Source organism: Balearica regulorum, chromosome 3, assembly GCF_011004875.1.
Source record: "Balearica regulorum gibbericeps isolate bBalReg1 chromosome 3, bBalReg1.pri, whole genome shotgun sequence".
NCBI lineage: Eukaryota > Metazoa > Chordata > Aves > Gruiformes > Gruidae > Balearica > Balearica regulorum.
In genome coordinates, this window is record NC_046186.1 from 35,516,410 (window position 1) to 35,543,607 (window position 27,198).

General features: G+C 40.0%; 1 protein-coding gene across 4 annotated transcripts in view; it reads left to right on the plus strand.

Moving 5' to 3' along the window:
* MYO6 (myosin VI) overlaps window positions 1-27,198 on the plus strand; it is a 112,163-nt gene that overhangs the window by 5,318 nt on the left and 79,647 nt on the right. For all 4 annotated transcript variants that reach the window (XM_075747521.1, XM_075747522.1, XM_075747523.1 and 1 more), the window contains exon 2: window positions 25,593-25,731. In XM_075747521.1, coding sequence (XP_075603636.1) covers window positions 25,615-25,731 — 117 coding nt within the window. In that variant the 5' untranslated portion in view covers window positions 25,593-25,614. The remainder of the gene's footprint in view (window positions 1-25,592; window positions 25,732-27,198) is intronic.

Genomic DNA, 27,198 nt, shown 5'->3' on the forward strand with positions numbered 1-27,198 from the left:
CATTTTCCATACGTGCAGCTCGCAGCGTTGCTGCTGCTGCTGTGTTCGCTTGGCCACAGTGGTAAAGGCAGAACGGGGCCAGTCTCCAAACTGGGATCCAGCCCTTGCAGTGCTGGACGGAGCTGTTGTGAGGGCTACCAGAGCTGGGGTGGCCAAATCTCTATGTGCATCTCTCAGGGCCTGGTCTGCTCTCAGAAAAATCAGTAGAGAAATTCCCAGAGTTGTCAGCTGGAAGTCTGAGTGAACTCTGGATTTGTAAATACTCAACAAAAGGCCTTTTTTAACATAAAAGAAAACTTTTCTTTGTTTTCTGAAGCAATGTGCCTTGAATGAGCTTGCTGCATTTATTTTGCAAAGGTAGTTAAATGGACAATCAAATTAACAGTATTATTTACATATTGAATAATTCTTTAGTTTCTTGAACAAATTTGTTTTCTTTGTAATGAACAATGTTTAGCAGACTGATTTGAAATTTGGGGGAAAAAAATGAGAAGCAGGGGATATAACAAAGTCAGTGGTTCACAAAAATCTCTGCAATATCAGCAAGATCTGCGGCTGTATTGGTAGCAACAGCTTTCTGAATGATATCTTAAGTGTTTTTATGGATCCTTCAGGCCTAATCTGAAGTTGTGTAAGTATTGTGATATTTTGTATTTTCAGCAAGTCCAGCTCGTGATCTATGTGGTCCAGAACTCCATCCCTCTCATCTGCCGTACTCTGTTATTGCAACACTTGGCAGGGTTTTGCTTATCTTGTGTTCCTTCTTAGTGCCTTGGATTCAGAGCAACCTGACGAAAAGGTGATGCTGAATAGCCGTGTTTCAGAAGAAGCTGCCCATGGCAGGGCAGCGTGTCCTTCTGCAGTCCTCTGGCACGACCCCTGAGCGAGTTTCCACCCACTCTTCGCTCTTTCCTGATTTATTTAAGCGCAGCCCATCAAACCCGCTCTATAGTAGCGGAGGTGAGGTGGTAGCAATAAAAATCTTTCACAGAACCTTCTGTGGCAAAGATTGGCTATTTTGCTGTGTCTTCTTTTTTTTTTTTTTTTTCCTTTTTTTTTTTTTTTTCAGCTAGGTGAGTGCTGTGTGCAGGCATGCTGAACCTGCCCACTGTGACACTCTTGCTGGTTTGAGGGGAGGCACTGGAGACTTTGGGGCAGGGGATCCTCTGTAGCTGGTTCAAGGGTGAATGGTGTGCAGTAAGCTCCTGGGCTGTAGGGCCCTGTTTATGTGCTGTAAGGTTTCCCGGACAAGGATCAAAGCATTCAGGAATGAAGAGGCTAACAGATATTTTTAATAACTTCACGTTTTAATGATTCCCTAGGGTTGTAATTTTGTGACTCGTTGGGCTGATATAATTAATTGCTCGCTGGCCCCCCGAAATAAGGAAACCTTCCCACGGCTGCTCCCTTCCCAGCAGCGCCGATGGTCATTGAGCTCTTCCCCACCGCCGTGCAAACTGCTGGCTCTGCAGAAAGCAACAAAACCCATCGCCTTTCTCTTCTCTGTAACGCTATCGCAGAGGGACATCGCACGTTTCAGAGCTTATGCATTGGGGCAGCAGGAGCATGTAGTGAGGAGCAGAAATGGGGGGAGGCAGCTGAGTAAACCCCTCTTGAGGTGCTAAGCTGTTACCCATTCAGCTCGTGCTCTCTCAGGAAACTACAGGAGTTTTTGCAGTCTCTTAAGCCTGTGTAACCCTTGTTGCCTCTACCAAAAGGTACACAAGTGTCTCCAATAGCCCTGTTGCAGAGAGAAATGCAGATACAGAGTGTATGTAGGGAATTTCAGAGTCCTAACAGTAGGACCGGAAAGGATTTTAAAAGATCGCAGACTCCAGAGGGCCCTAAGATAACGTGGACTTTTATTACTGTGTAAAGATAAGAATACTTGGGTTTAGTACATGTGGTGGTTTTGGGGGTGGGGAGGAATGTCTTTTGTGGGGGTTCAGGGTTTTTTTTTTTGTGTTTGCTTGCTTGTTTGTTTTTTCCTTTATAAAGGGATCCTTTATAAAGATAGGAAAACTAATGAGTCAAAACTTTGTCTTGTTTTATGGGCTCCTAATAAGTTGTTATTTCTGCAGTGTTTGCTGATTGCTTTAAAGCCTTTGCTGTGTTCATGCAGCAAGCCTTTTCGGCAGGTGCTTGGGTAGGCGAATGGCATTCTGCAGCATGTTGTATCTCTGCTCTGCTGCAAGAACTGGTACTAATGTGAATGCTACAGGGATGCTGCTGTTTCTCCTTCTCCCATATTTGTTGGCTTTCCTATCAATGAACATACTGCCAGGCCCATTTTCTCCTCCTCTTTTATTTTTTTTTTTTTCCAAAACCAGACTTGCCAGCTGTGTATTCATTTGTGGGAATACCTGTGCATGTTGCATAATCACTTTATGGTCCTTGTTTGCTTTTTGCTGGGATCATTTCTCAGAGACTTTAATGATTTTTATGGATTTCAGTAGCTGATCTTCTTGTGGCCGTGGTTAAGAGCATTGCTTCAAATTTCAAAGTTCTTGGGAAATGAGGAATAGTCTTGTCTGTCATAGTTGTCTTGAATTGGAACTGTTGGGAGCAAAGCATTTAACTGCAAGTGCACAGAAGGAGCAGAAGTTTCAGAGACGGTGTGATGATCTTTGTCTTTGATTGTCATCCCATTACAGTACTCTTGCATCTTTTCAAGCATTTGAAATTAGTCATGGTCAGACACTCAGTCTCAGATTATGTGGACCTTGAGACAGTGTTTGGTTCACTGCATGAATGTCAAGATATTAAAGTATCTTTTTTCTTCAACTGTTAGGAGATGGACTTTTTCAAAAGTAGTGTAACACCTTAGTAATTTTTAGATCATTTATACAGGAACAGATTTTAAGCTTTGGTTAGGGGAAGGATGCTTTTTCAAGTATGTTTTGTATCATTTTCCGATGGTAATCTGAAACAAATTTTTGATCTTGTTTTATGTGTTTCTTTGAAGTTCTAAATCCTTTCAAAGAAAAAGATTATTTCTTATTAACCAAGGGAGAGGAATCTTAAGACATGAAATTTCTTAGCCTGTTATCATGCTGTGTAAGTCATGTCTTGCTCAAAAGGTCAACACCCACAGAACGTGGTTTTTGCAGTGCAGTGGACTAAGTAGCTGCTTTTCTTGGGGCTGTAACAGTCTTCCCTATTGTAAATGAAAATGCAGTCTTTCGATGATACAGCATCTGATGCTACGGGTATTTTTGTGATACATGCTAAAGTATATATATTCAGCACTAAAGCAGCAATGATAAATAATATGTTGACCATATACTCTTATGGATTATTCTCTTTCAATTTAAATCCTTGCAGCCTTTCTCGATTTTTCATACATGTATGTATTTTTTGAAATATTACATCAGATTTCTTTTAACTTGGAACTGAAAGTACTTTTTTTTTACCAAGTGTTGGAGTTCAGCTTCTTTGTTTCTGCTGATATAGAGTTGTGTGTCTGTTCATGTAGTAGTCAGCCTGGCAGGGGTTTGAAGGTATTAAGCTGGTTCATAGACTTTTTTTTTTTTTTAATTGCCCTTTGCAGCTTCTGTTGCAGCTTCTGTTACGATCGTGGATCAGTTACTGAGCTCTGTGGAAGGAGAATATTTTTTTTATCCCTTTAAAAAAATGCAGTTCTATTATTTCCTGGGTTTTTTTTAAATAAAAAATAAGGAATTCATGTGAGTAATAAGTACTGACTGCTTGAGTGCATCAGATGGAAGTGGAAATTTTTATGGTTTCAAAGAAACTGGCTATTTGAGATGAGTTGTTTTCTGTATTAATCCTGGTTTCTTTACGAATCCTCGTGGGAGGGAGGAGGGCGCACAAAGGCCGCTTTATGCCGCTGGCGTGTTTGCTGAGCGACTGCTGCTTTAGCCCTGGGGAGGAGATGGAAGCAGGGGAGAGGGAAGCGAGCAGGAGGAGGAGGAAGAGTAGTTTGAAGTGAGCTCCTTGAGGAACACCTGAAGGCTGAAGGCTGATGCCAAGGTGGCAAAGGACCAAAGGGACCCAAGCAGATTCAAGAGGCAACACTTGAAGATTGTAGTGGAAGAAAAACCCTGGTTTGACTGCCTGAAGGCAAAACAGTTTAGCATCAGGGGTTGCCCTTCCCACCGTGCCTGGGCTGGACTTTAAACCCATGTTTTCCTCCTCAGCTGAAAGATGCTGCCTGATCCCCCGTACATGCCCAGGCACTGACCCTGGGTGTGCCAGCCGTGGGTGTAAGAAGGCCATGAGGCCTCACAATTTGGGCTAAGTATTTCACCCCAAGACAGGTAAAGGTTTTGGAGTGACATCTGAAGGTGTGCTGAGGTGTGGTTAGTCGTAATTAATGAAAGCTAATTGGCTCATGTTTCCCTAGGACTTGGCACGTTCTCTCTAAATCTCTTATTTCCATCGGTTGTCTTGTTGGAAATGGCCAGGTAAGACAGGAGAAGAAAAGGTGGGAGAAGAATGAAGGGTTCTTCAAAGATCTTCCTGTAGCTGAGCGAGGATTTCCCCCTTTTTGGGTACCAGGGCTCTCCTCCAAGGGCCCCCACCCAGCTGGGATGTGAACGGCTTGGTGCGGAGCTTGGGTGCTTCAGGCTGTAATGAGTCATACGTGGGATGCAGACCTTGGTTCAGTGATAGCTGATACCACCTCTTTGCACTGTTGAATGTAATGGCAGTCAGATTTTGACCCAGATGCATTGATAGTGTTCATTTGGAGTTCACCAGAGCGTAAAACATAATGAATGCTCCAGTATATGTTGTTGGCATGTCACCTGGATTGGCTTCCTGGGTTGCATTGTGTCTTGTCCATCGTTCATCTGCCCGGATCGCTCTGTGATCCAGGCTGTGGTGGAGGTGTGGTCTGGATCCGTGATGCTTCAAGTGCAGGTGTTTGTGGGCAGCTTCACAAGGTGGCTCCCTCTGAATCAGACTTCTGTTTTTAGGATCAGCCGCTGCCGTTAAAGAAGCCCTGCATAAGCACTATTCCCAGGACACCTGCTTTTCTGCGTTTTTTTTTTTTTTTCTTTTTTCTTTTACTTTGCTACTTCCAGGATATCCTGCCTTTTGTGTTTCACAATTTGCTGGAAATGAGAAGGATTTGCATGGCGTCAGTCCTAGAAATGAGCATGCAGCTTCGCGTAGTTTGTGGACTGCGTATACCAAGATAGATTGCAAATGGAGTTTGTACAATAGAGCAAGTAAAACTGGCTGCATCAGTACGGTTTTCCAAGGATGAAAGAGATGCTCGGTTTTGTTTTACTTGGCAGCCAGGCTTGGTGTCTAGTGAGAAGGGTAGTGGAAAGATGCAGGGCAGAACATCTGGCAGAATTTAAGGATTGGAAAGAGTTTTAATCAAAATCCGTATTTTTCTCTACTCTGCCTTCCCTTGTTGAGGATGACCAATGTCATATTGATAAGTGCTGGATTGGGGATGGCTGTAATTACTTGGAAGCTGTCAACCTACAATTACCCCTGCTCGTTAGCCTGAGGTTGGGAGAGTGATGTAGAGGACACGTTTGCTGTGGGTCACGCTCCTCTCACAGCAGGCCTTGCTCACGTGTGCCCAGCACAGCCTGGGAAGCTCTGCAGTGGAACGTGCTTGCTCCCCATCTGAGTCAGCAGTAAGGAGATCTTCTTGTTGTAGACTGTTGTGGGTTGCTGCCATGCTGGGGACTCCTTTGGCTGCTCACGGTGGTCATTGCGCTGGATGATATCGCACTGATCTTGTTCTGGGTCAGCAGAAGCACCTTGTTACCATGCCAAGAGCATCCCAACAAAGAAACCCCTATGCCTTTTGCTGCCCACAGTATGTGTGGACTCACTAAATTCCTAGGCCAAAGCAGCAATCTGTTTTCCTGTTTTGGGAAGAATGGAAGTGGGGGGAATACTGCTGTGTTGAGCTAGGGATCTGCTTTAGAAGCTAATTTTAGCTGTAGCTTAACGTGTAAGGGGGAGGCAGTTTAGAGTAGAAGGGCTTGAGAAGCGGAGTCAGTACCAGAGGTACAAGATTATTAATGCTAGTGGTGACCAGGGTGGTGTAGGCAGAAGCAGCCGCGTGATGTGGGGAAAGCATGATCTGGAACAGTGGCTTTGCCGAGCTGTGGGCATGCTGAAGGAAGGAGGCTGAGAAGATGTGGGTCACCTTCCAGGCAGAGCCTCACTGGCCAGCTGGGCTGAGGGGCACAGCACAGCCCCCCTGGCAGGATGGGGAGCTCCTCTTGTTCGCCAAAACCAAAAGCAGTACAGTCCATTTCAAGGAGTTTTTCTTACCTGGCTTCAATTGTGATTTTCTAGGATGTGAGCCTTTCTGCTGGCACGTTTTCACTTAAATCTCTTCGGTGATCCTGCCATTTCCACAGTTTTTGACTTGCTGATAACTGACAGTTTTAACAACAGATGTGAGTTTAGAAAGCAAAGAGAAACTTTAGAGCTTCTCTTTAGAGAGCAAAAAAGCATTTTTCTGCTGGGAGAAGAGATAAACTATGGGATACCTAGAGAAGGGGGGGGGGAGCTGGGTGCCAGAGAAGGTGAAAATCATTCACGATATTCAAGGTCTGTTTATTGCACTGCTATGATAGAAGGGCAGGTCAGGGGAAAAATTAGTCCTCTGTCCTATACTTCCCTTCCCTTATCTTCAGTATAAAACTCGTTCAAGAGGCTTGCAGCAGTAAAGGTTTACAGGAGGGCTGCAGTAGTTATTAGAGCATTTCCTGGGTGGCTCAGGATTCATCTCCGAAGCCACACCTGGTGTATTAGGGTTTCCTATGCTGTTATTACAGGACACACTCTGCATACATTTCCAGAATTATGTCAAAAGCTTCCGTATCAGAGCACAGGCTGCTTGATGCATGAAGAAATTATTTAAATTAGAGCATCCAGTAAAACTTGAATGAGTCTTACAGAAGAAGCTGAAAAACCAAATACTGTTTTGATAACCTTTGAAATATACTTGTGCTTCTTTGGTGTGTGCTTAAACTGGAACGTCAGCAGATTTTGCTGACTTGTCACTTATTAAAAAAAATAAAATTACTACCTCTTAACAGACCAGATGCAGTGGTATTTTTCTTCTAGCAAAATTATATTTGTATCCTTCCTAGGTTGTAACACTGGGAGGTTAGCCAGCATGGTTCACCCTTGTCTGTGAAGGGAGTATAGGAAATGGCTGTTGCTGGTTGTGCAGGCATTTGAGAAGGCATTTGATTAATTTCTTGTTTTCTTTGTTGTTCCCATGTTATTTGAGTTATTCAAGAAGCAATTTTTTTTTAGAGTTTGTCAGAGTAAACCATTATAGCTAAGCAAGTTCTTTTTACTAGTCACCCAAATAAAGCAGAAACTCTGGAAGTTATGAATTTCCCTTTAAAAGAGCATTAATACTGAAATGCAATGTCAGGTTGATGGTTAATATTATAAATTTTCTTCCTGTGTAGTAAGAAAGAAGTTCCATCTGCTCTTGGTTTTTGGGGAATACTGTGGCAAAAATGTATTCCAGGTTTACAGTTCAGTCTTCTGAACTACAGTCGAGTGCTTCTTTTAAATATCCTCTATTTATTAACAGAAATAATAAGATAATTCTTCAGACCTGGTGTCCTTCAATCAATAAAAGGAAGCATGTATGTCCCTGTAATTGAAGACAGGTATGCTCTTGTGGAGGATGGAATGTGAGTGTAAAGAGGTGGAGTCCCCATTAACCTGGTGTGACAAGGGTACTGATTCATCTGTGGGTGCATTTTGCAAAATGTGTCTGTGGGTTGGTTGTGGTTTTTTGTTTTGGCTTTTTTTAGTTCAGTGGGTTGTGAGTTGTGTCAGTTGTACTGCTTTGTACTATCATCTTACTCTTTTTGAACTCAATTATTCTTGAGTTCTTGCCTCAAGACTTCATATAGGTCTCTGGAAGGTGACTGAACCCCACATGTTAACTACTCTGTCTGTCTTGCTGAACAAAGGAATTGGGCTTTTCTGGGTTCCTGAGGAAGTGCCTGACTTGAACTGACCCTTGAGTTCTTTATTGTGGTCAAATTTATCTCTATTCTACACATAATTGTTTCTCTTGCACTGTGTTTTGAATTTTTTCTGATATGACTGTAGAAGATCTCTAATCATACGATGTTGTAAGACAACTGTAGTTATAAGCTTTTAGTTTTCCAGTTTCCATGAATAATTCAAAACCAAAACCTCTTCCCTGAGGAAGATGTTTTTACTCCAGAGAGGAAATACAGGAAATCTATGAGGAGTTCAGTGTTAATGCCCCTAGCTCCACCAAGAGGGTGTTCAGGTCCTTCAACAGTGTGAAGAAATACCCATCATGAAAGCAGATTTGAAATATTTCTGTTGACGACAAGGAATTTGTAGTGGTCATACCTGACATTCGTGTAGGATTTCCTGATCACTGTAATTTAAACTCTTATGGAGCTCAGAGTTTCAAAGAAGATATATGGACCGTATGCATCTCCAATAAAGAATATGTTTGCTGGAATATAGGAAGTGCTGAAGACCTCCAGACTGGAGTCCCAGATAGAGTGCTTGAGTGAACTTGAGTTGGAGCATTGTAGACCAGAAGTCCAGAAAGCTGAGGAGGATGTTTTGTAAAGCCTTGAGCAAGGGAGTCATCAGGTTGTCTTCTTGCGGGTTCATTGTTAAGTTTCATGAGATCCCACAGACTTTCCTTCAAGAGCAGCACAGTCTCTTCTATATCTTTGATCAGTCTGATTTAGAGCTGTATTTTCATCCTTTAAAAACTAGTAACGTGTTACTTTTCCTTGAAAAAAGTCAGGGACTGTTTTGTGGTTCACTGTTTGGCAATCAGCGGTGAGGGTCTTGCTTGTAATCACAAATGCATTAATTACATGTTTTTATCATGAGGACTTTGTGTGTGACTTTTTGAACTGTCTCCTAGACTTTTTAATTGACATTGACATTTCTGAGTACTTGCAATATCTGCAAATGCTGAAACCAAACAGGAACTGACTCTCAAGTGTTTGTGGCAGAAGGCACTGGCACTTAATCTTAGGCTGGGTCTCTGTATGTACTGAAAATAAATAAAAAAGGCAGCTGTTTTGCAGACTGGGTGTGATGTCTTGCAAATCAGAATGAAGAATAATGAACTAGGAAGAAAAAAAATACCTACTTCTAATTTAAAATCTGTGTTACTGGTTAAAAAGAAAATCAACAAAAGATTTTCAAAATGATTGATGGTCTTTGTGTTTAAAGTAGTGCCTATTTCTAGTCTGTGTGGCCTCTGTTTACAGCGACTGTGTATTATGGCTTTTTCTGCTACATCGAAGAATTCTGTAGTCTGCTTTCCATGTAAATATTATATATATTTAACCTGTGATTACATGATCTTTATTCTTTTTTGCATGGTAAAGGGTTTGTTTAAAACTTCATGGAATTTCTATGTGGCTGGTACTGAGCATATACAGGAAATTAGTAAAGATGTGTAAGAAGAAAATATTTTGCCTTGGCCTTGGAAGAACAAGGGGGCATGTCTTCAAGTTTAGAAATTAGTAATAATACAATTTTAAGCAGGGAGGATTTTGAAAGTATTCAGTTAGATTGGGCTAAATTTGGAGGAAGGCTTTAAAGGTGCTACTCTTGATCACAGAAGGTGTTTGAATTAAAAGAAAAAAATATAAGAAGATTTAAGTTTCTTTGAAGCATGCTTAAGAACTATTTCACGTTATCCTCTTCTCTAATTGATTAACTGGATAATAGGTTTAAATGTGCCAAATAACAAAACCCATGGATTTTATAGCAACTGATCTAAATTGATCTAATTAAGTTTGGTTTTCCTCTTATGTCACCTAGGTGAATGTATAGCAGGTTGAATTAAATTGAGTTGTGCCTGTTTCTTGGGAATGGTGTTGAGAAAATCAGAAATTTCTTCAAGAATGTTAATTAAATAAAAGTACTAAGTGGAAGTGGCTGTTTGGTGCATTTCTGCTCCACCTGCAACTGGTCCTTCTCATTCATTTAGGCAATTCCATTTGTTTGCCTTTCTTGATGGTCTCCATGGCGAATATATTGATGCCAGTTTATATGTGCAAACATGTACCTGATACATGGTTTGAACCTGTTATGTCAGCTGCTAAGTTTTGGTTGTTACCCATAATAACGATTTAGTCTTTTTGATTTCTGGACCCCCTGAAGTTTTTGCTGAGCACTTGGATTGTGTTGGAAACTTTGCATCTGTTGAGTCTTTGGAATATTATTTTTTTCACAATCCCCTTTTGGGGGTTGCCAAACCAACGGTTAAAAGTAACTGTTCTAGAAACCCTTACTCAAATCTTAAAGGTCGTATGGGCCAAATCTCTGTGATCCCATGAAGTGCCCTACTTTTACAGTTGGGAAACGTGATGTTGACCATCCTTGACATCGGATAGCTCAAAGAAATGCCAGTAATCAATTCCAGAAGCTCCACAGATGGAATTTCTGTCATGTTGTCCTTTTTCCCTTTGTGTTGCACAAACATGGGAACAAAAAATAGAGTTATTTGGTAAATACTATATGCACTTGCTTCTTTTTGAAATGTTTAAAAATGCACCTCTGTATTCTCTGAAGATAAAAGTAATGATTTTCTAGATTGGACTTGAACATCAGAGCTCAAGCTGAGTCCTGGTAATTCAGGCCTTGCTTGTATGTATATTTAGATTTTTTGCAAAATGTTACAGGTAACACCAGCTGGGGGAGATGAGAAAACCTGGTGACTTTTCAGAAATATTGAACAAAATCTTTAAAGCTATGGAAAAAATGTTAGGTTTAGAAAGGTCTGAGGTTTCAACCTGAATCATTAAGAAATACCCTTAATTAATGTTTCAGGTAGTCTTTGTATTTCTGCATCAAATATTTTGATGTGGAGAGCCAAGGTAACAGGTTGCTCTTGCCCCACGGAGGAGTTTCTGCTCTCATCTCCACCTTCTCATGGATATACTTTCTATTATGCTGGCAGTGGAGCTCACCCATCTTCTTTCTGAACTGGGAGGAATTATTCAGGTGGATTAAACCATGCACTTTGGCAGAGATACTTTTTGGCTGTTGCAGTGCAGTGAGCTGCCTTGCAGGCGCCAGGGCTGGTGCTGCCTGAGCGGGGAGGAGGGAACTGGAAACCCTAACTTGTGCCCTTGGGGCAGTGAGCTGTTAAATTACCTCACCTGCTTTTTTTGGGCAATTTTTGGTTTTGTGGGTTTGGTTTTGGGGGTGTTTTTTTTGGAAGCTCTTCCCTAAGTCACAAAAAGTCCTGGATACCTCTTGATAGTTTTGTAGTTGACTATGAGTGGAGCATTATATAGTGAGTAAGGGGGCTGAGTTGTCCTGGCAGAGGGGAAAGAGGGTTTTACTTGGGTTTTTTGGTTGAGGTCTCTCTGGTTAGTGGGGAAGAGTGACATTGCACTGATCTTGTATTTAAACTTTTGTGCGAGAGCTTTGTACACTCTCCTGGAGAGTACATTTAAGAATGTTTTCCAGTGTGTTTTTAAAACAATTTGGATTTATGTTTTATATATTGCCCATAAATGAAAGAAAAGTTTACTTTTTATAATGTGATGTTGGAACAGGAGCAGAAATTTTGACACATGATTTTTATCTGCACAACTGCAAATGTTAGCTGTACTTCTGGCTTAAAGCCCTAATTCAAATCTCTCCTTGTCTTACAAGTGGCAGAAAGATGTATCTCCTCCAGAGAGAGGAATCCATACTCCAGTTTTAGACAAAACACGATGATTCAAGTTATTTGTAGGTTGAATAAGCGCAAGCCTTTGTTCGGGAGAGCTGAACAGTTACGTCGAAACATGCAGGAACAGGACTTACTCGCATTCCTGTTGCTGCTGCTTCCAGGTTTCCGGTACATGACATGATCCGACGGGAGCCGGTGGTAAGTTACCAGCTGAGCATATAAGCGATATTTTACTTTGAGACCTGTTGTTTGATCAGACAACAGTATTTTTGGGTGTATTCTTGCAGCTGGGGTGAGGGCCGCTCGTCAGACCGCAGAGTCCTTGCGTGGGTTGGTGAGAGCTGCCTGGTGGTGGCTCGTATCTGGGGGCTGCCGCATCGTCTGGGGACAATTTAGAGGGAACCAGAGATAATTTTAATCATGCTTTGTTTTCAGAGAGCAAGATCACTACAATTATATAAAGTCTGAAGGGGAAAACTCGGTTTGGCTGGTGTTTGAGCTCTGGTTTTTAAAAGAAGCATACATTTTAAGTGTTGAACTTTGGAGGTCTAAGGCAAAATGTTTGTCTGTCCTTGCGGTGGGAAGAAGGAAGAATTACTTAGCTTCTGTCATTTAAAAAAAAAAAAAAGTTAAGAGAAGCTGTCTTCCAGTTGTTTTAAGGCCTTTATTGCTGTTTATGTAATGCTATATGACCAGTAGCTATATGTTACGTGATCATGAATGCACAGCATTAATAAAAAAAAAAAAAAAAAGAGGTGGGGGAGGGGGGAAAATGCCCTAACCTGGCTTGTGACTATGTTAGAGCAAAAGTCTACAATTCTCTTCTGGTGCCAGGAGCCATCAGCAGCTGGATGAAGAATGAGTAGAGGTGTGTCTCCGTTAGTGTTTTAGTTCATCTCGGGAGCTTATTCTGGTGGTGAACATCCTGGGTGCCTGCATTTACTGACTGCAGGTCCAGGCACCAAACTGGATCCTGTTTGGATGAAAGCGGAGTGGATGATGCTCCTTAGGAAACCACCTGATGCTCTCCAGCTGTGAATTTGCAGTCAGTCTGGGAGACCAGACTAGAGATACTTGGTACAGACTAGAATTAGTAACACCCTCAAAATGTGTGTAGTGGGCACTGGCCCCTCAGCGCTGCTGTTACACTGTACGAATTTGCTCCTGTTGTACTGTGTTACTTGCTTACATAGATGGATCCATTGAGTTTAAAACATATCTTTCAGATTTATGTCAGGACAAATAATGACTTGAAAAAAAATCTGTTAAATAATATGCTCTCTATTTCTGAATTCTCCTTTTATTAGGATAATGGATATTATTGAAATCTTTGCAATTAGTAAAAACAGAAAAAAAACCCAAAAAAGTCCAAACCAGAAATATCTAAAATTGACCATACAGAACTTCTGTAAGGCATGTTTGGTTTTGAAAGCATAATGTTTAATTTGTTTTGCCCCACAATGTGTGCAATTTAATTTGGAATATTGTAGGAAGGACTAAAAAGCAACGATATGGGAGAAAACTGTTACTTAGAGTTGAAAACAGTATCGGTGTTTTCATTTTTCATTTTGTTCCTGAGTTGAAAATTAATGTAATATGATACTAGCCCCACAAGTGTTAAATTCTGGGATAATTATTAAAGAAAGGAAAATGAAATAGAAACTAAATATGCATGTAATTGAAGGAGGAAAAGGAAAGAGTAGTCATGATGATTCCAGTGTCTTTTTTCCTTAGCAGCTTCACTCTGTCTTCTGAACTTAAATCCACTACCCTCTTGAAAGTGTCTAACCATCAGATTATCACAGGATGGACATGTCTTGGACATTTCAACTGAACTAGTGTCAGTTGATCTAAATGAAGGCTTGGTGACCCGGTGTGTTGTTTCTTAGATGTGTTTCCTAATCTCGGAGGTGTGCTCTTTGCATAGAGTATTTCATAGTCTGAAATGAAGGCTCAGGTGCCGGAGATAAATGCTGTCGTCTTTGAGCTGCTGAGTCCAATTGGGAAGTAGCAGTGGCAGCAATACATTGCTCAGGAAGTTTTGAATTTAAGAACACCTGAGTGACATTTTGCGGCTGAATTTACAACCTGACTAAAAGCTTTCCTTGACTCTACCTCTGGCCTTCTTGCCAAAATAAATAGGCTGTTCTTAGCATGTGACTGTGGTGGTTTGTCCTCTGCATGAGCTTCTGTACAGAATTTGTAATTATGCTTAGGGGTTGGTCCTGCTAGCCATGATTCTGCATATGTTATTTTCAGTTTACTTTCATATCAGATTTATTGAGACCTGTGGTGTGCCTCTGGCTGCTGTGCTTTGGTACAATTCCCAGCCTCAGTGATGGCTCTCTTGCACGTGACGAGACAGTGCCTTCACTGCATCGCCTGCACCACAGGACTTGCTAATGAAAGCCTTAAAACTACCCCAGATTTCTTCTGAAAGATGGGTTTGGCCAAACCTGGTCTCTTGCATAGATCTTGTAACACTTGGACAGAAAATTAATAATGTTTTCTGTGGTAATGCTAGTTGGTAATTTTTAGTCACTGTTGACTTTAACATAGTCTTTTGAGCAGGGATGCTTTTTCTTGACGCATTCTTGTTAAATTAATAAATAACATTTTATACATGGCGGGGGCGATGAGTAGTGTTCAGATGATGTATTTGACGTTTTAAAATGAGTCAGTAAAATAAAATTCGACTTTGATCTCAATCTTTTGCCTTAGATCTTCTAACCATTTTCTGAACAAGAAGTGAGTGTGATGTTCTTGAGGTGGATTTCTTATAACCCGTGGTCCGTAAAAGTGCGGAGCTCTGGGAGCTGCATCAATCACTTTCCATGGCTCCCTGAGACACTGAGTCAGTGGTAAGAAAAACAGCCTGTCTGGCAGGAGTACTGCCAGGCTGTGGCAAAATCCTAGCAAAGATTAGCTGTGATCCAGAGTCCATAATCTGTGTGGCCCCATACCAAGGTTTAGGGAAGCCCAGGACTTTCTCACACCTTGCAGACAGCTAGCGTCATACCAGAAAATGAGAGTTGAGCTGTGGTCAGGATGTGGCTAATGTGGAAGTTGTTATGGTCTGCAGCTTGCCCTGCTGCTGAGATCCCATCAGTGCTAACAGATTTTCATCTGATTTGTTGCTGTTCAGATGCTTAGCCTTTACAGCACTTTGCTTTCTGTGAAAATATGAACTCTTCTGGAATAGTACAAGAATTAAAGATTATTTTAGAATCACAGAATGGTTTGTGTTGGAAGGGATCTCAAAGACCAGCTAGTTCCAACCCCCCTGCCATGGGCAGGGACACCCTCCACTAGACCACATTGCCCAAAGCCCCGTCCAACCTGGCCTTGAACACTTCCAGGGATGGGGCCTCCACAGCTTCTCTGGGCAACCTGTTCCAGTGCCTCACCACCCTCATATTAAAGAATGTCTTCCTAATATCTAATCTAAACCTACTCTTTCAGTTTAAAACCATTGCCCCTTGTACTGTCACTACAGCCCTTGATAAAAAGTCTCTCTCCGTCTTTCTTAATGGTCTCCTTTAGCTACTGGAAGGCTGCAATTAGATCTCCCCAGAACCTTCTCTGCTCCAGGCTGACCAACCCCAAATCTCCAGCCTTTCTTCATAGGAGAGGTGTTCCAACCCTCTGATCATTTTCATTGGTTTTACATAGATTTTATTCTTAAAGCATACATTCCAGATCTTTTTTTGAAATTGAGATAGTGTAAATGATTTCTTTGCAATTACTGTCTTTCAGTGTAATTACTATTTTCTTACCTCATAGTAATGGGACCATTATAATCATCTTTCCAAGAAAACTGGTAGGTTTGCTGACAAAAGGTGTTCTGTGTCACTTTCTCTGGGGAGCTTTGGATACTACTTTTTTTTTTTTGTTCTTTGCTGTTAAAACTGTCTTAAATGGTTCTCATGATAAGAGAAAGCTTTCAGTCTCATCCCTCAGAATTACTTTACTAATGACACCTGTGAACTTGACAATAGATTTTTGTCTTTTTTTTTGTAGACAAGATTGAGTAGATTTGGACAAGAATCTTGCTTTTTAAATTACCATTTTCTGAAGGGGGAGTTTCTCCTGAGTTTACTGTTGTCTGTAGAGGATTGTCTGTGTTTCAGCCCATCACCTATAAATGACACCTGTACTTTTTGTAAGAAGTACAAGCTGATATGGAGAGATGATAAAGGAGATTAAAACTGGCAAGGTATGCGGTTTTAGGAACTAATTCTGTGTCTGAAAGAATTATGGTTTCTGTACAGAGAGTGATGGCAATAAACAGTTCCTGGATTGTACCCGTTAATCTGCAGATGCTGATTGTCATTAGTTTCTAGGTTTTTTTGTTATTGCTGGACTTTAAAAACAAATTATCATGCAAATGTGTGTCTGTTATTTATACATGTATGTATTTATCAAACTGATAAAATTCAGTGCAGATTGTTTTCTTGCTTATCTCTGTATTTACTTATTTACATAGTTTTGCTTTATTACACTGCGGTGAGAGGGTTATATAGCTGAAGTTTAAAACTTGACAAGGTAAGTCAGGCTCAGTCAAGGGTCAGGGAAGTGTCCAGAGTTCTGGGTTGATTTCTTCCTGGGAGTCTTAAATTGGTAGTTAGGAATATGCTTCTGATTTTCTTGTGAGGCAATGAACTTCGGGTTTATCTGTATTCATATGAGTTAGAATAAATTACTGGGATTCAGTCTACCTCAGCCTCTTTCTGAATCAGCTTGGCAAAAGCTGATGTAAAATGCAGTACATGCGCTCTTTAACTGGTACAAGCCGCTGCTGGTTACACCAAGATGTGCTTTTACCCGACATTAGAGGATTAAAATTCTGGGATTCTGATAATTTATCATAATGTGCAGCTTCTGCAATTCAGATTACGGAAGCTAGTGACCAGATATTTACATACCAAAGCAATATTTATGGTAAGTGATATCATTTCCTGTAAGTATTTGGGAGTCAAAGGAAAGACTTTCTTATGTTACTGTTTTTTTCATTTGTGTAATCTGGTTTTCTACTTTTTGTGCTGGAGCTAGGGTCCCCTAGCAGACTTGAGGCTGATTGATAGCTTTTGCTTTATCTTGTATACAGAGCTCAAAGAGGAACCAATGGGTGCGTAATCTTAAAATGGAACAAACACATCAATTCTTGTATTAGGTCACCTGAAGATGAGCAATAGCTTGGCAGCAGGGCGCGTTGGGTGGGGAAACGGGAGACTCTAATTTGACAGTAGGGAGGGTATGAGATGTAGAAGATGAATGGGTGGAGCAGGCTGGAAAATGACATAACTGGAGGAGAATTTAAACTTCATGAGCTTAGAAAGAGTCATCGTCAGTCTTCAAGACATATTTGTTCCTTCTGATGTTTACACTTGGAAAAGGTGGCACATCAGGGTGTAAACAAAGCTACTGTTAAAGTGCTACTGAAGGTGTTTAAAGTTACCTGCCCTTGTTGAGGCTGTTTGTTGAATATGATTTAAGCAAGCATGCTTGAGCAGTGCTACCAGTGGTCCCACAGTGTGGTTTCTCAGCTGTAGGGGCACTGAACTCCAGAGTCCACCTCCTTAGCTTGAACTACTCCAGCTAGATCTGTAAGAGAGCGTGTCTGTCTGCTCCTGTGTGTTCTTTATCATGAGGTGGCTTAAGACGCCTTTGATTTTGCTTTGATGCCTTTATCTGTGTGCTGAGTCCTGCCTTGTATTTTCTTTCCTCCCCTCTCACTGCCCGCTGGTTTCACTGGGGCTGACTTGCACAGTCTTTCGAGTTCGGTTGGTTTGAACAGCCTCTTTCAGACTCTGTCTCTTAGCCATATCTGTGTTTCTGGTCCTCTTTTCTGTTTAGTAATGCTTCTGAAGTAGTGTCCAGACCATAACTGAGGAGTTCTTTAATTTTAACTTCAGCTTTTTTTTTTTTCTTGCTGAAATTTGACATTGTGTTTTGGGTTTTGCTTCTTTTCCTCTTTCTGCTGGTTTCTATTACTGCTATAGGTATTGCTGTTGGTCGAAAATACTTGTGCAGATCCCTTCAGCTTACTTCTTCCTTGCTCTGTCAAGGAGCTACACTTGGGTTATTGTAATTAACAAGAATTGGGACAGAAACCTCTGCATTTTGTTAGTAGGATCTGAAATAGGAACAATGTTCTTGAGAGAATGGTAGCTTAAAAAGCTGGCAGAAGAGTAGGAATCACAGAGGAAATCATCAGACCTCGCTGATCCTAATATGAATCAAGTTTAACCTCCCAATGTCATAGTCAAAAGACCATAACCTCTGTGGTTAGCATTTTACAAGCTTAGAGTTGTACAAAATTCATCTTGGTCTTGTGTAACAGCAGTTGCAGTTGGACAAATACTGGCTGAAGAGAATTGGTGCTGCAGTTCGACAGAATTTTATAACTAGCTAGAATTTTATTAAGAAATTAACTAGAATTCCATTGCTGCAAATAAGAACTATTTCAGCCTAGCTTTCGTGGTATTGAGGGGTTTTTTTGTTTGTTTTGTTCTCATTTTGATCTGTTACTGCAGTGGCTTATGCAGAAGCATCCTACATCTCAACAGATCCAGTCAGTACTTGCTGTGAGGAGCGCAGGTGGGCAAAGTTGCATGTGGGGAACGCAGTGACATCAAGTGCCACAAAGATCATCAATGCTCAGAGGTCTGGTGAGGGGTGCATTTCCAAAAAGCAGTAAGCCCGGTTGGACAGAGTCCACTGGAAAGTTTTCCCTACAAGCACTTGCTCCTGCAGCCCTCGTTGCTGCCAGATGGGAAAAATTTCCAGAGAGGTTTTTGCAGCCAGTGGTTTTGGTTAGGCTTAGTAAAAGTGAGATGTTGCTTTTTGGTAGATTTTAAATTCTTGAAGCCAGAACTACTGTTGGTTGGGGTTTTTTTTGGTGTGGGGTTTTTTGTTTTTTTTTTTTTAGAGTTGCCAAACAGAGCTTTATATAAGATAAGTGCTTTTTTTTTTTTTTTTTTTTAAAGATGTAAGCAAATGTTTCCATACTACAGCTTGCTGAGAGCTACATCTGTTGGCATTGATAACAGATGGAAGCTACTTGTTCCCTTCAATTTATTCTTTTGGGTTTATAGAAATTAGCTTTTCTTTTTTTCCCTTCATATATGCCTTGGTCATTCTTCATCCTGTCAAGTGCAAACGTGGTCATGATTACCTCAGGATTTAATATGACCCAATATGAATCTGCTAGGTAATATAAAATATGTGTTGCTGTCTTCCTTTCCTAAGTCTCTTTCAAGCTTCTGTCTTTTCCATTCCTTGTCGTCATCTCACACAGCACAGGCCATGAGAGCGAGGATTTGCAATGTCTGCTGTCTCCTCCGCTGGTGTGCAACGAGCGGTCTGTTTCTGTCTCCGAACGCTCTTGTGGACTCGCTTCTTCCGCCATACCCACAGAGTTGGCGTGTTGGTTGTGATGGCCCAAACCCTCCTTCCTTTGGCTTTCTTGGAGCTTCGCTGTAACCTTCAGTGGCAGATTTTCTTGGTCAGGAAGTATTTATTTTTGTTTCTTAGGCGGTACTGAGGCTCTTGGCGCTAAGTAAACCACCACAGAAAGACACTCGGCCTTTTAAGAAGTCTGTTCAGTTAAAGTAGAATTATGTTGGATATGCTTCCTACAACAGGAGCTTTTCTAATGATCTCATCCTTTTTTAATGAACTACATTTTTGTTCATGGAACAAAAGGTGGAAGGTGCATGTACATACAAAAGTGATAACTGATTAAACATGATGCGTTTAAAAAGCACAAAACAAATGTATTTCAAAACTGGAAGAGTTCTTGCCGACAGCTCAATGCATGTAACACCTTATTTTCAGAATGGCGATAAATATGAAACATTCAGTTCCTGTGAAGGAAATTTCTTACCATTGATTGACTTAAGAAATTGATTCTTTTTAGGAACTTACTTGGGTGCAACAGCCATTTAAACGTTTGCAGACAAAGTAATTGTGTGGGTTTTTTCAAAGCACATGTTCTTACCCAGACCATCTCCTGCTCTGCATCAGTATTTCTCAAGGTGGCCAGGAGGGGAAGAGCAGGGAGCAAAGCCAGGAGTGCAGCTGGGATGAATTGTCTCCAGCAGCAGTTAAGACACAGGAACATGAGATGGTTTAGGGTAAGCTGTACAGATCTTTTGCCGAACCTGTCTCTACCACAGCCCTTCCTCTGTGCCTTAAACTTTGTTCTTCGAGGAAAAAAAATTTGTTTTTCTTGCATCTTTTCCTTCCAATTTCAGAACTTTTTCATGAATGTTTCCCATAGGGAGGGAGGTGGAAAGAGAGCACAGATGTTCCAGATGAAGCTGTTTGAGAAATGATACAGAGCGTTGCAGGCTTGCTTTCCTGAGGTCCAGAACAGTTGGGTTTTTTTAACTGGGAATTGCCACATTTAAGGCAGAGAGAATAGAACTAAATTTCTCCTGTGCTTTAAGCATGAAGGATTGGCTTGTCTTTTTTTTAATGTTTTGAGTAGTAAACACAAAAGTATAGGTATTTCCTATGTGAATGCTAAATACAAAATGAATACAAATACAAAAAGTGATTCTTATGGAAGTACTACAGAAATCAGTTTCTAGCTGCTCAGTATTGTAAATCTGTTGATACATGCAAATATACAAGAAAATGAGCATGCCATGAGAATAATTTCTTCAGCTGTTGTACCCTGTCTCCAGCAGTCAGAGCATGTAGCTTTAAAAGAAGTTTTTATCTAGTAGTTCTCATATGTGTGAACTGTTACTTTTTGTTTTGCTTGCATACATCTACAAAAGGTATTGGCAATTAACAAGTCAGCATTAACATTTTCAAGCAAATTGTTTTTGAAGATACCTTTGTGCTGTGCTGTATTCTAGCCTGTTTTCTTCTTTTCTGGGCTGGCAGAAGTCTGTTTGACATGGTTACCTTGCTGATGTTATCTTAAGTAGGTATGAAAAAATTGCAGTTTGGTATGGCTAAACTAGAGTGTGTTAGGGCAGAGAAGTTTTATAGTAAAACTGAAAAAGTAAAAAATAAGAAATAAAAATAGAATGGGTATAATATTCTGTTAAACAGTGCAGTTATGACTGTATTGCATTTAGCTCAAAAAAAATGTAAGTAACTTCTGTACTGCATCTGCAGTTCCTTTGAGATATTATGTCACCTGCAGCAGAGTGCTGAATGCTGCCAAAGCTTTGATTTGTTGAAGTTTCAGTTAAATGGTGAACTAGGATTGAAAAAATAACATGACTGACAGTAAGCTACCACCATGTGTCAATATTTTCCTCAATCTGGTCTGTCTTGTATGTCTACAGGACCTTTCCCAAAGCATTCTCATGTGCCTGGTATAACCTGCAGAATTTTGAGCAGCTCTTAAACAGACAAGTAGTAGGGTTTTTTTATGATACAGAATAACCTATGTAATTCTACTTATACTGTGATAATTGGCTACTATACCTATTCTGACTAGTTTATTTTCCTTGGATTTAGCGATCCTAATGAGACACCATCAGTTGTTTAATGGTTTAATTTTTCATTGGTTTTAATTAGTTAATTCAACAATCAGTACAGTACCTTAGTATAGTGAACTGTTCATAGGATAGTAAATAGAATTAGGTCATGCAAATGCCTACCTCGGGGCTCTGGTAACAAGTTTAAAATTGCATTACTCTGTTTTGCCTTCCTAGAATTCCTCCACCTAATGGTAGTGTTTGATTTGCTTTTGAATACCGTACAAAATTAAAATGTCATTGTATTACATTCGTTTAAAATCAATAATATTTAAGTAAAGGTAAGTGGGGTTATAATGTGCCAGTTTTCAACTGAGGAATTCTTAGTTGTTTCATATGTTTCAGTATGTTATGCAGATTTTTTTTGTTTTTTTGAGAAACACTGTTATTAAACATTATCCAAAAGAGGCAATAATAGTGCAGAAAATTAAAGAAGAGCTGGCATGTGTTTTTCTTGCTGTTGTAGTCTGTGGAGTGCAGTACAGTTTTGTCTCGCTTGAACTGCTGCCTGCCAGTGTTTAGCCAGTGCTGAATGTGTTGAATAATATTACTGATAATTAAGGCAAGGTCTATTACTGCTTGCCAATTATGAAAATATAAAATCTGACATTTGAAGGAATAGCTATTAAGTTTACTGACTTCAGACCAAGACTTGTTTTATTACTGTCCCTCTTGTGTTCGACAGAGAGACAAACCCCTGTACAGGGTTCCTGGTCTCTTCTCCTGCTGACTGCAGGAAGAGGGTAGGGCAGCTGGCTTCCCAGCTATAAGCATAACCTTTGTGAATTCTCTCCTTCGTGTTGGAAGAAGTCTTAATTGCGGAGACCTTATAATCAACTACTTGAATCTTTGTTGAGTACGTATACATAAATACAAATGTGGAAGTTGGCTTATTTTGGCCTTGTTTGTTTGGAAGCGTCATTCAGGTGACTCCTTGTGTTTGTTGGTGTAGCTCTTAAATTTGTTGCCATAGTGGTTTTAGCCTGAGTATGAATCTTAGAATCGTAGAATCATTTGGGTTGGAAAACACCTTTTAAGATCATCAAGTCCAACCATAAACCTAGCACTGCCAAGTCCACCATCTTTTTGCTTTCATAGCTTTCAGAAATGGTGTGCTCTTCCAAACGGTGTAGTGAAGTTGGCTGTGTGTGGAGTGGGTTTAGATGGATGCACATGGGAAAAATAAGTTTGTTCCACTGATTACTATTAGTGAATGGTCTGTAACCAAACTGGGACTGTATTTTTATGGGAAAAATATGATTTGACAGTTCTCCATCAAGTCTATAGTTTTCCCAGTTTGTACTCTGTGATATGTACATCTTAATCAGTAAAGCATAGTTTCATGCTTTAAAAAAGTGCTGTTTTCTTTTTCTAAAGGACTTGTATCAGGTAGTTGAACTTTGAACTTATTTTCTTTCTCTTCACCTTAAATTGCTGGGCTGGAAACCGGCTGTTCAAGAGCTGGTTCAGCAATAGACTTCATGCATCTGTCTCAAGGGCAGTGGCATACACATCAGATGGAGGGGTAGATAACAGAGCAGGTATGACCTGATAGGTTTCAGTATCCAGTTTTAATGTGCTGCCTCTCAGAGTCCCAGCTGACAGAGATGGAGTGGTGCCAAATCCAAAATGTTACAACTGGTTTTGTGTCACTTCTCAGGCTGTATTTATGAAAAGTAATTGTCCCGTGAATAACTACTACACTCGTATTTGGATGCTTTCACCCAATGGCTTCTTAGACACTTGCAAAGCCTCAAGTATTTCTCTTAAGCATTCTTGGTGGTGGCTGAATTCAATCATTGTTCTGTCCTTCAAGAGGATTTTTTTTGCTCGTGACGTTCACCTATCATAATTTATTAATAAAGCATGAAGTAGCTTAAGAATATGTAAAAACGCAAAAGTCTGTGTCAGTGAGCAAAGCAGAAGCCTCTGGATGCTAATTGGGGAGGTTGGATTCCAAATTTTGGCAGAAATTTTGGCAGTAATTTCAGGGTTTGTTTCTTGTGCGACATGGTTACGTCTGGAGCCCTGGCCATGCTACTCAGGATGTAAAAGAGAACCTTGTTTTTAGTGGTTGTGTGACATATCACTCAAGTACTAATTTGAAGTAGCGTTTTAAAAGCAAATGATAGGCTTGTGAAGAAATGAAGGCCTGGTTATATCCAGAAATAAACTCAGCTGTTTAGCAACTAAGCCTGCCATGGCAGTTGGTCAGATCTGGCTTTAAAAAATGGAATCCATAAAACCGTAGTGTATACTAGATCTGATTTACAGCCTCCTAAAGTAAAGAAGAAATGGCCATCAGCCAATTGAGAGTGAATACAGATGTTGTTTTACAGGATTTATCGTGCGATGCTTGAAACACATGATGAAGATGATGATGTTTTGTAGAGTTCATGGGATGTAGCAAAAGGCTTGAAGTAAACAGAAGTGAATGTTTCACTCAAGATTTTAGAACATAAATGTTCTATGAGTAGTTAAGAGAACTTAATATGCTCTGTTCATGGGGGAAAAGTAAATGCGTGTTTTCCCATATTAAATATAAAGTTTTAAATAGCATGAATTATGTGACTAGAATACACTAGAAACATTTGTTAAAATCTTCATTAGCTTCATACATCATGAATTGCATTCAGGGGGAAAAAATCTGATTAATTGAGTAAATTTAAACACGAAATGAGAATCAACACTAAATTAAGAACTATATAGTTCTTTTTTTCCATCTTTTCAGAACATTTTTCCATCTTTTCAGAACATTTTTCCATCTTTTCAGAACATTACTTCACTTAAAAAACACTTGACTTTGCATTCTGAATCTTTGCTTTAGAATTACTTTTTATCTTCTATCATTTCACATTAAACACCAAATTGTCTTGTTCCTTGCCAAGTAGGATGTTAAGACCAACAGCATTCTCAAAGTGGTCACAGCAAGCCTTTTCCTTCTCTTCAAACCTTTCTAAAGTCCTGAGGCAGGAGAAAGTTTTGAGGCAGGAGAAAGCAGGTCATGTGCTCCATGTCCTGGCAGAGCCTCTGTGGGACAAGAGTGTCCTTTTCTGCTCGTGGTTGTACAACTTGCTGGTGGGATGATGACTCTCTCTCCTTCCCACCGCTTACGGCAAAGGGGTCTGCAGCCTTTGTTGGTTGTGAAAAAATTTTGAGGTTCCTTTTTACTTCAGATGTGGCAAAAGAAAAATGTGGGGCATGTCTCCTAGCTTATACACTCTTGGAGTTTGCTGCCAGCGTTTTCTTTGCTGCTTGGCAGGCTCATTGCGTTCATGCTGAGAGAGGTGAGTTACACCTTGGTGATATGAGATACTTTCCACAAATTTTGAATTGCTAAAACATGTCAGTTTAGTATGTGAATGACTTTTGGAAGGAGTAAGAAATGTCCAGGAGAAGCAAGCCTTTTGAGCTGTGTGGACTCTATTCTTATTAGAGTAGGGACTATAAAGTAGGGTAAAAAAGAAAAAAAAAAAAAAAAAAGAGGACTAATTCAGCATATTTAAAATGGCACCGCTAGCCATTGAGAGTGTGCCAATCCTGGCAACTTTCCTGGTTAGCTCAATAAGCATTGCATGCAATCAAATACTCCTTTTAATTGGGAGCTTATTTAGCTGCATAACTTGAGGAGCCTAAGTTTTAAATGCCTTGACCTTTGCATCTATTTTGCTTGTACATCATAGATTCCTCTGAAACAATTTTCATATCATATTTTTATAGAAAGTAAGGTTGCTGTTCCTTAAGAAGCAGAGTTGTAATGTAGCAGAATCAGAAGTCGTCAGTCTCTCAAAGGCTTATTACAGTATGATAAATGGTGACCAAATATATTCATGGGTTATTTAAAAGCCACGTTGAAAGAGTGAGCACGTTCATTTGTCTCAAATGTCAGGAGACTGGATTTCTGCTCACATGCCTTGACATGTGCCCGTTACAGAAACTGAAGTATTTGCACACTAAATCAGGTACAGACAAGTATCCATTAGTCATACGACCCACTGCATGCACATACATGTATGTATATATATATAGTATATGTCGATACATGCGTACACGCATATGAGTATATGTACACTCCTACTATAGTCTTAGCTTTGAATCTGTCTTGTACTTCTGTTTTGATTGTGAGATAGGGAAATTGTGGAAAGAGCTGCAGGGAGCAGTGTGTGGACCCCCTAAAAATTGATCTGTTCTTGAATCTTCTCCATGCTCAAGTCTGAGCGTGTCCTCTGTAAGCAAAGCGTTGGGTTGGGAAAAGACTGGACGATTCTTGTCCTGCAGGCTGGTTCCTTCCACGCTGAATAATAGGAATAATCATAATAAACTAAAGTCTGTTTAGTAAATCCTGATAGCTTACTAAATTTGTATACAAAATTTTTTTGTTTGATTTTTATTTTGTTTTTCCTTTTTTTTTTTTTCCCTTACAGGAAATACTGGATAGATCCAACAATGGAGGACGGGAAGCCCGTTTGGGCTCCACACCCAACTGATGGGTTTCAGATGGGGATGATTGTGGACATCGGCACTGACAACTTAACTATTGAACCTTTGAATCAGAAAGGCAAGGTAAGGGTCTCACAAACAAAGGAATGGAGAAAAACCTTACAAAAAACATTTTACCCGTAGGCCAAATCTTTGCCAATATCTACAGTTACACACAGCCTGAAGGAGTGGAAAATCTGTTTTCTGATCTAAGTTTGGCTAAGGATCTTTGTTTAGCTTTAGCTTGCATTGCAAATGAAACATCCCACTGATACGAAGTGGGTGTTTTCTGTCAATTATCTGCATGTGCATTGCATATGTGCTCATGAAAGGAGGATTGAAACTCGTAGCCATTTGATTCAGTACTGTATACTTTATTTTTCTAAATCAGAGACTGGTTAAGAGTCTGCTGTTGAGATTAGTTTCTCTCTTTTCCCTTACATGCATAGAGTGTGACCTACAGGGGTGTCCTAGACGCTGGCTTAGATTAGACACCTTACTGTTAGATTGATGAAGATTTGAGAGATGAATCCTCTTACGTCAAGTACGTTGAGAAGCAACACGGTGTCAAACAAAGGTCCTAGGGAATTGCTACGTCAAATGAAAGGCAAAAATAAATGTAACTTTTAAAATGAAGTCCTAATTCATCCTAATGGGTGTGTTCCAACTGTTTCACTTATCGTGACATCTTTCAGGTTCAGTATGTCATAATTAAATGTCAGTTTTTATAGGAAGCATCTTGTATCTACCAATTATCCTAATTCAGATGGTCAGCATGCTGGTTTTTACCAGCCAAAATAAGATCAGACACTGTTTTAAAAGTTGTGATTTTGGTCTTTGTGAATATGTGATATGTGCCCTTTCTAACAATTTTGTCCTTTCTGTATCTTCAGGTATGGAAAAGACAAAATGTTTTTTCTAACTTCTTTTTTCACATCAACAATAGTAGAGAATGCCTTGTCACAGGTCAAAAGGTTATGCAGCAGTCCTTCCTTTTGGGGGAATGTTTATAGGACTTCATTTTTTTTTTTTACATCTTGAAGAGGAAGTTGATTTTACTGTCCTTTAGAAATATAAAGCAAGCATAACATCTGATTTTTGTGTGTGAGAGAGAAAGTCTGTAGGTTTAGTAGTAGTAGTATGCATTCTTCTACTTCTGCTTCAGTTTGGGGAAGAGCAAAATTATTCAGAGAAGAATATTAAATATTCCAAAGCTATGGCTAAGTAGTCTCTAACTGACTTAAATGATTTTGACCCCTACCACTACTTCTGTTTATATCCCCAAATGGTTCTGATATGATAAAAAGTCTGTATATTGAAACAGAAACTGGCAATAAGGAGGTTCCGGAGTCGCTATTTATTTGTAACGTACCTCCTTTCAGGGGAGCATATGTAATTTTGGGGTTTTTTTGTGAAAACAAAAAATGACCCTAAAATACAAATATTCTGCTTCATGGTTCACAACAAACAATCTCTTTTGTCTAGAAAGTTTGCTGTTCTGCTATTGGCTGTTTTCTTAAATTAAGCAGATCAATTAAAGGCCTAATGTTC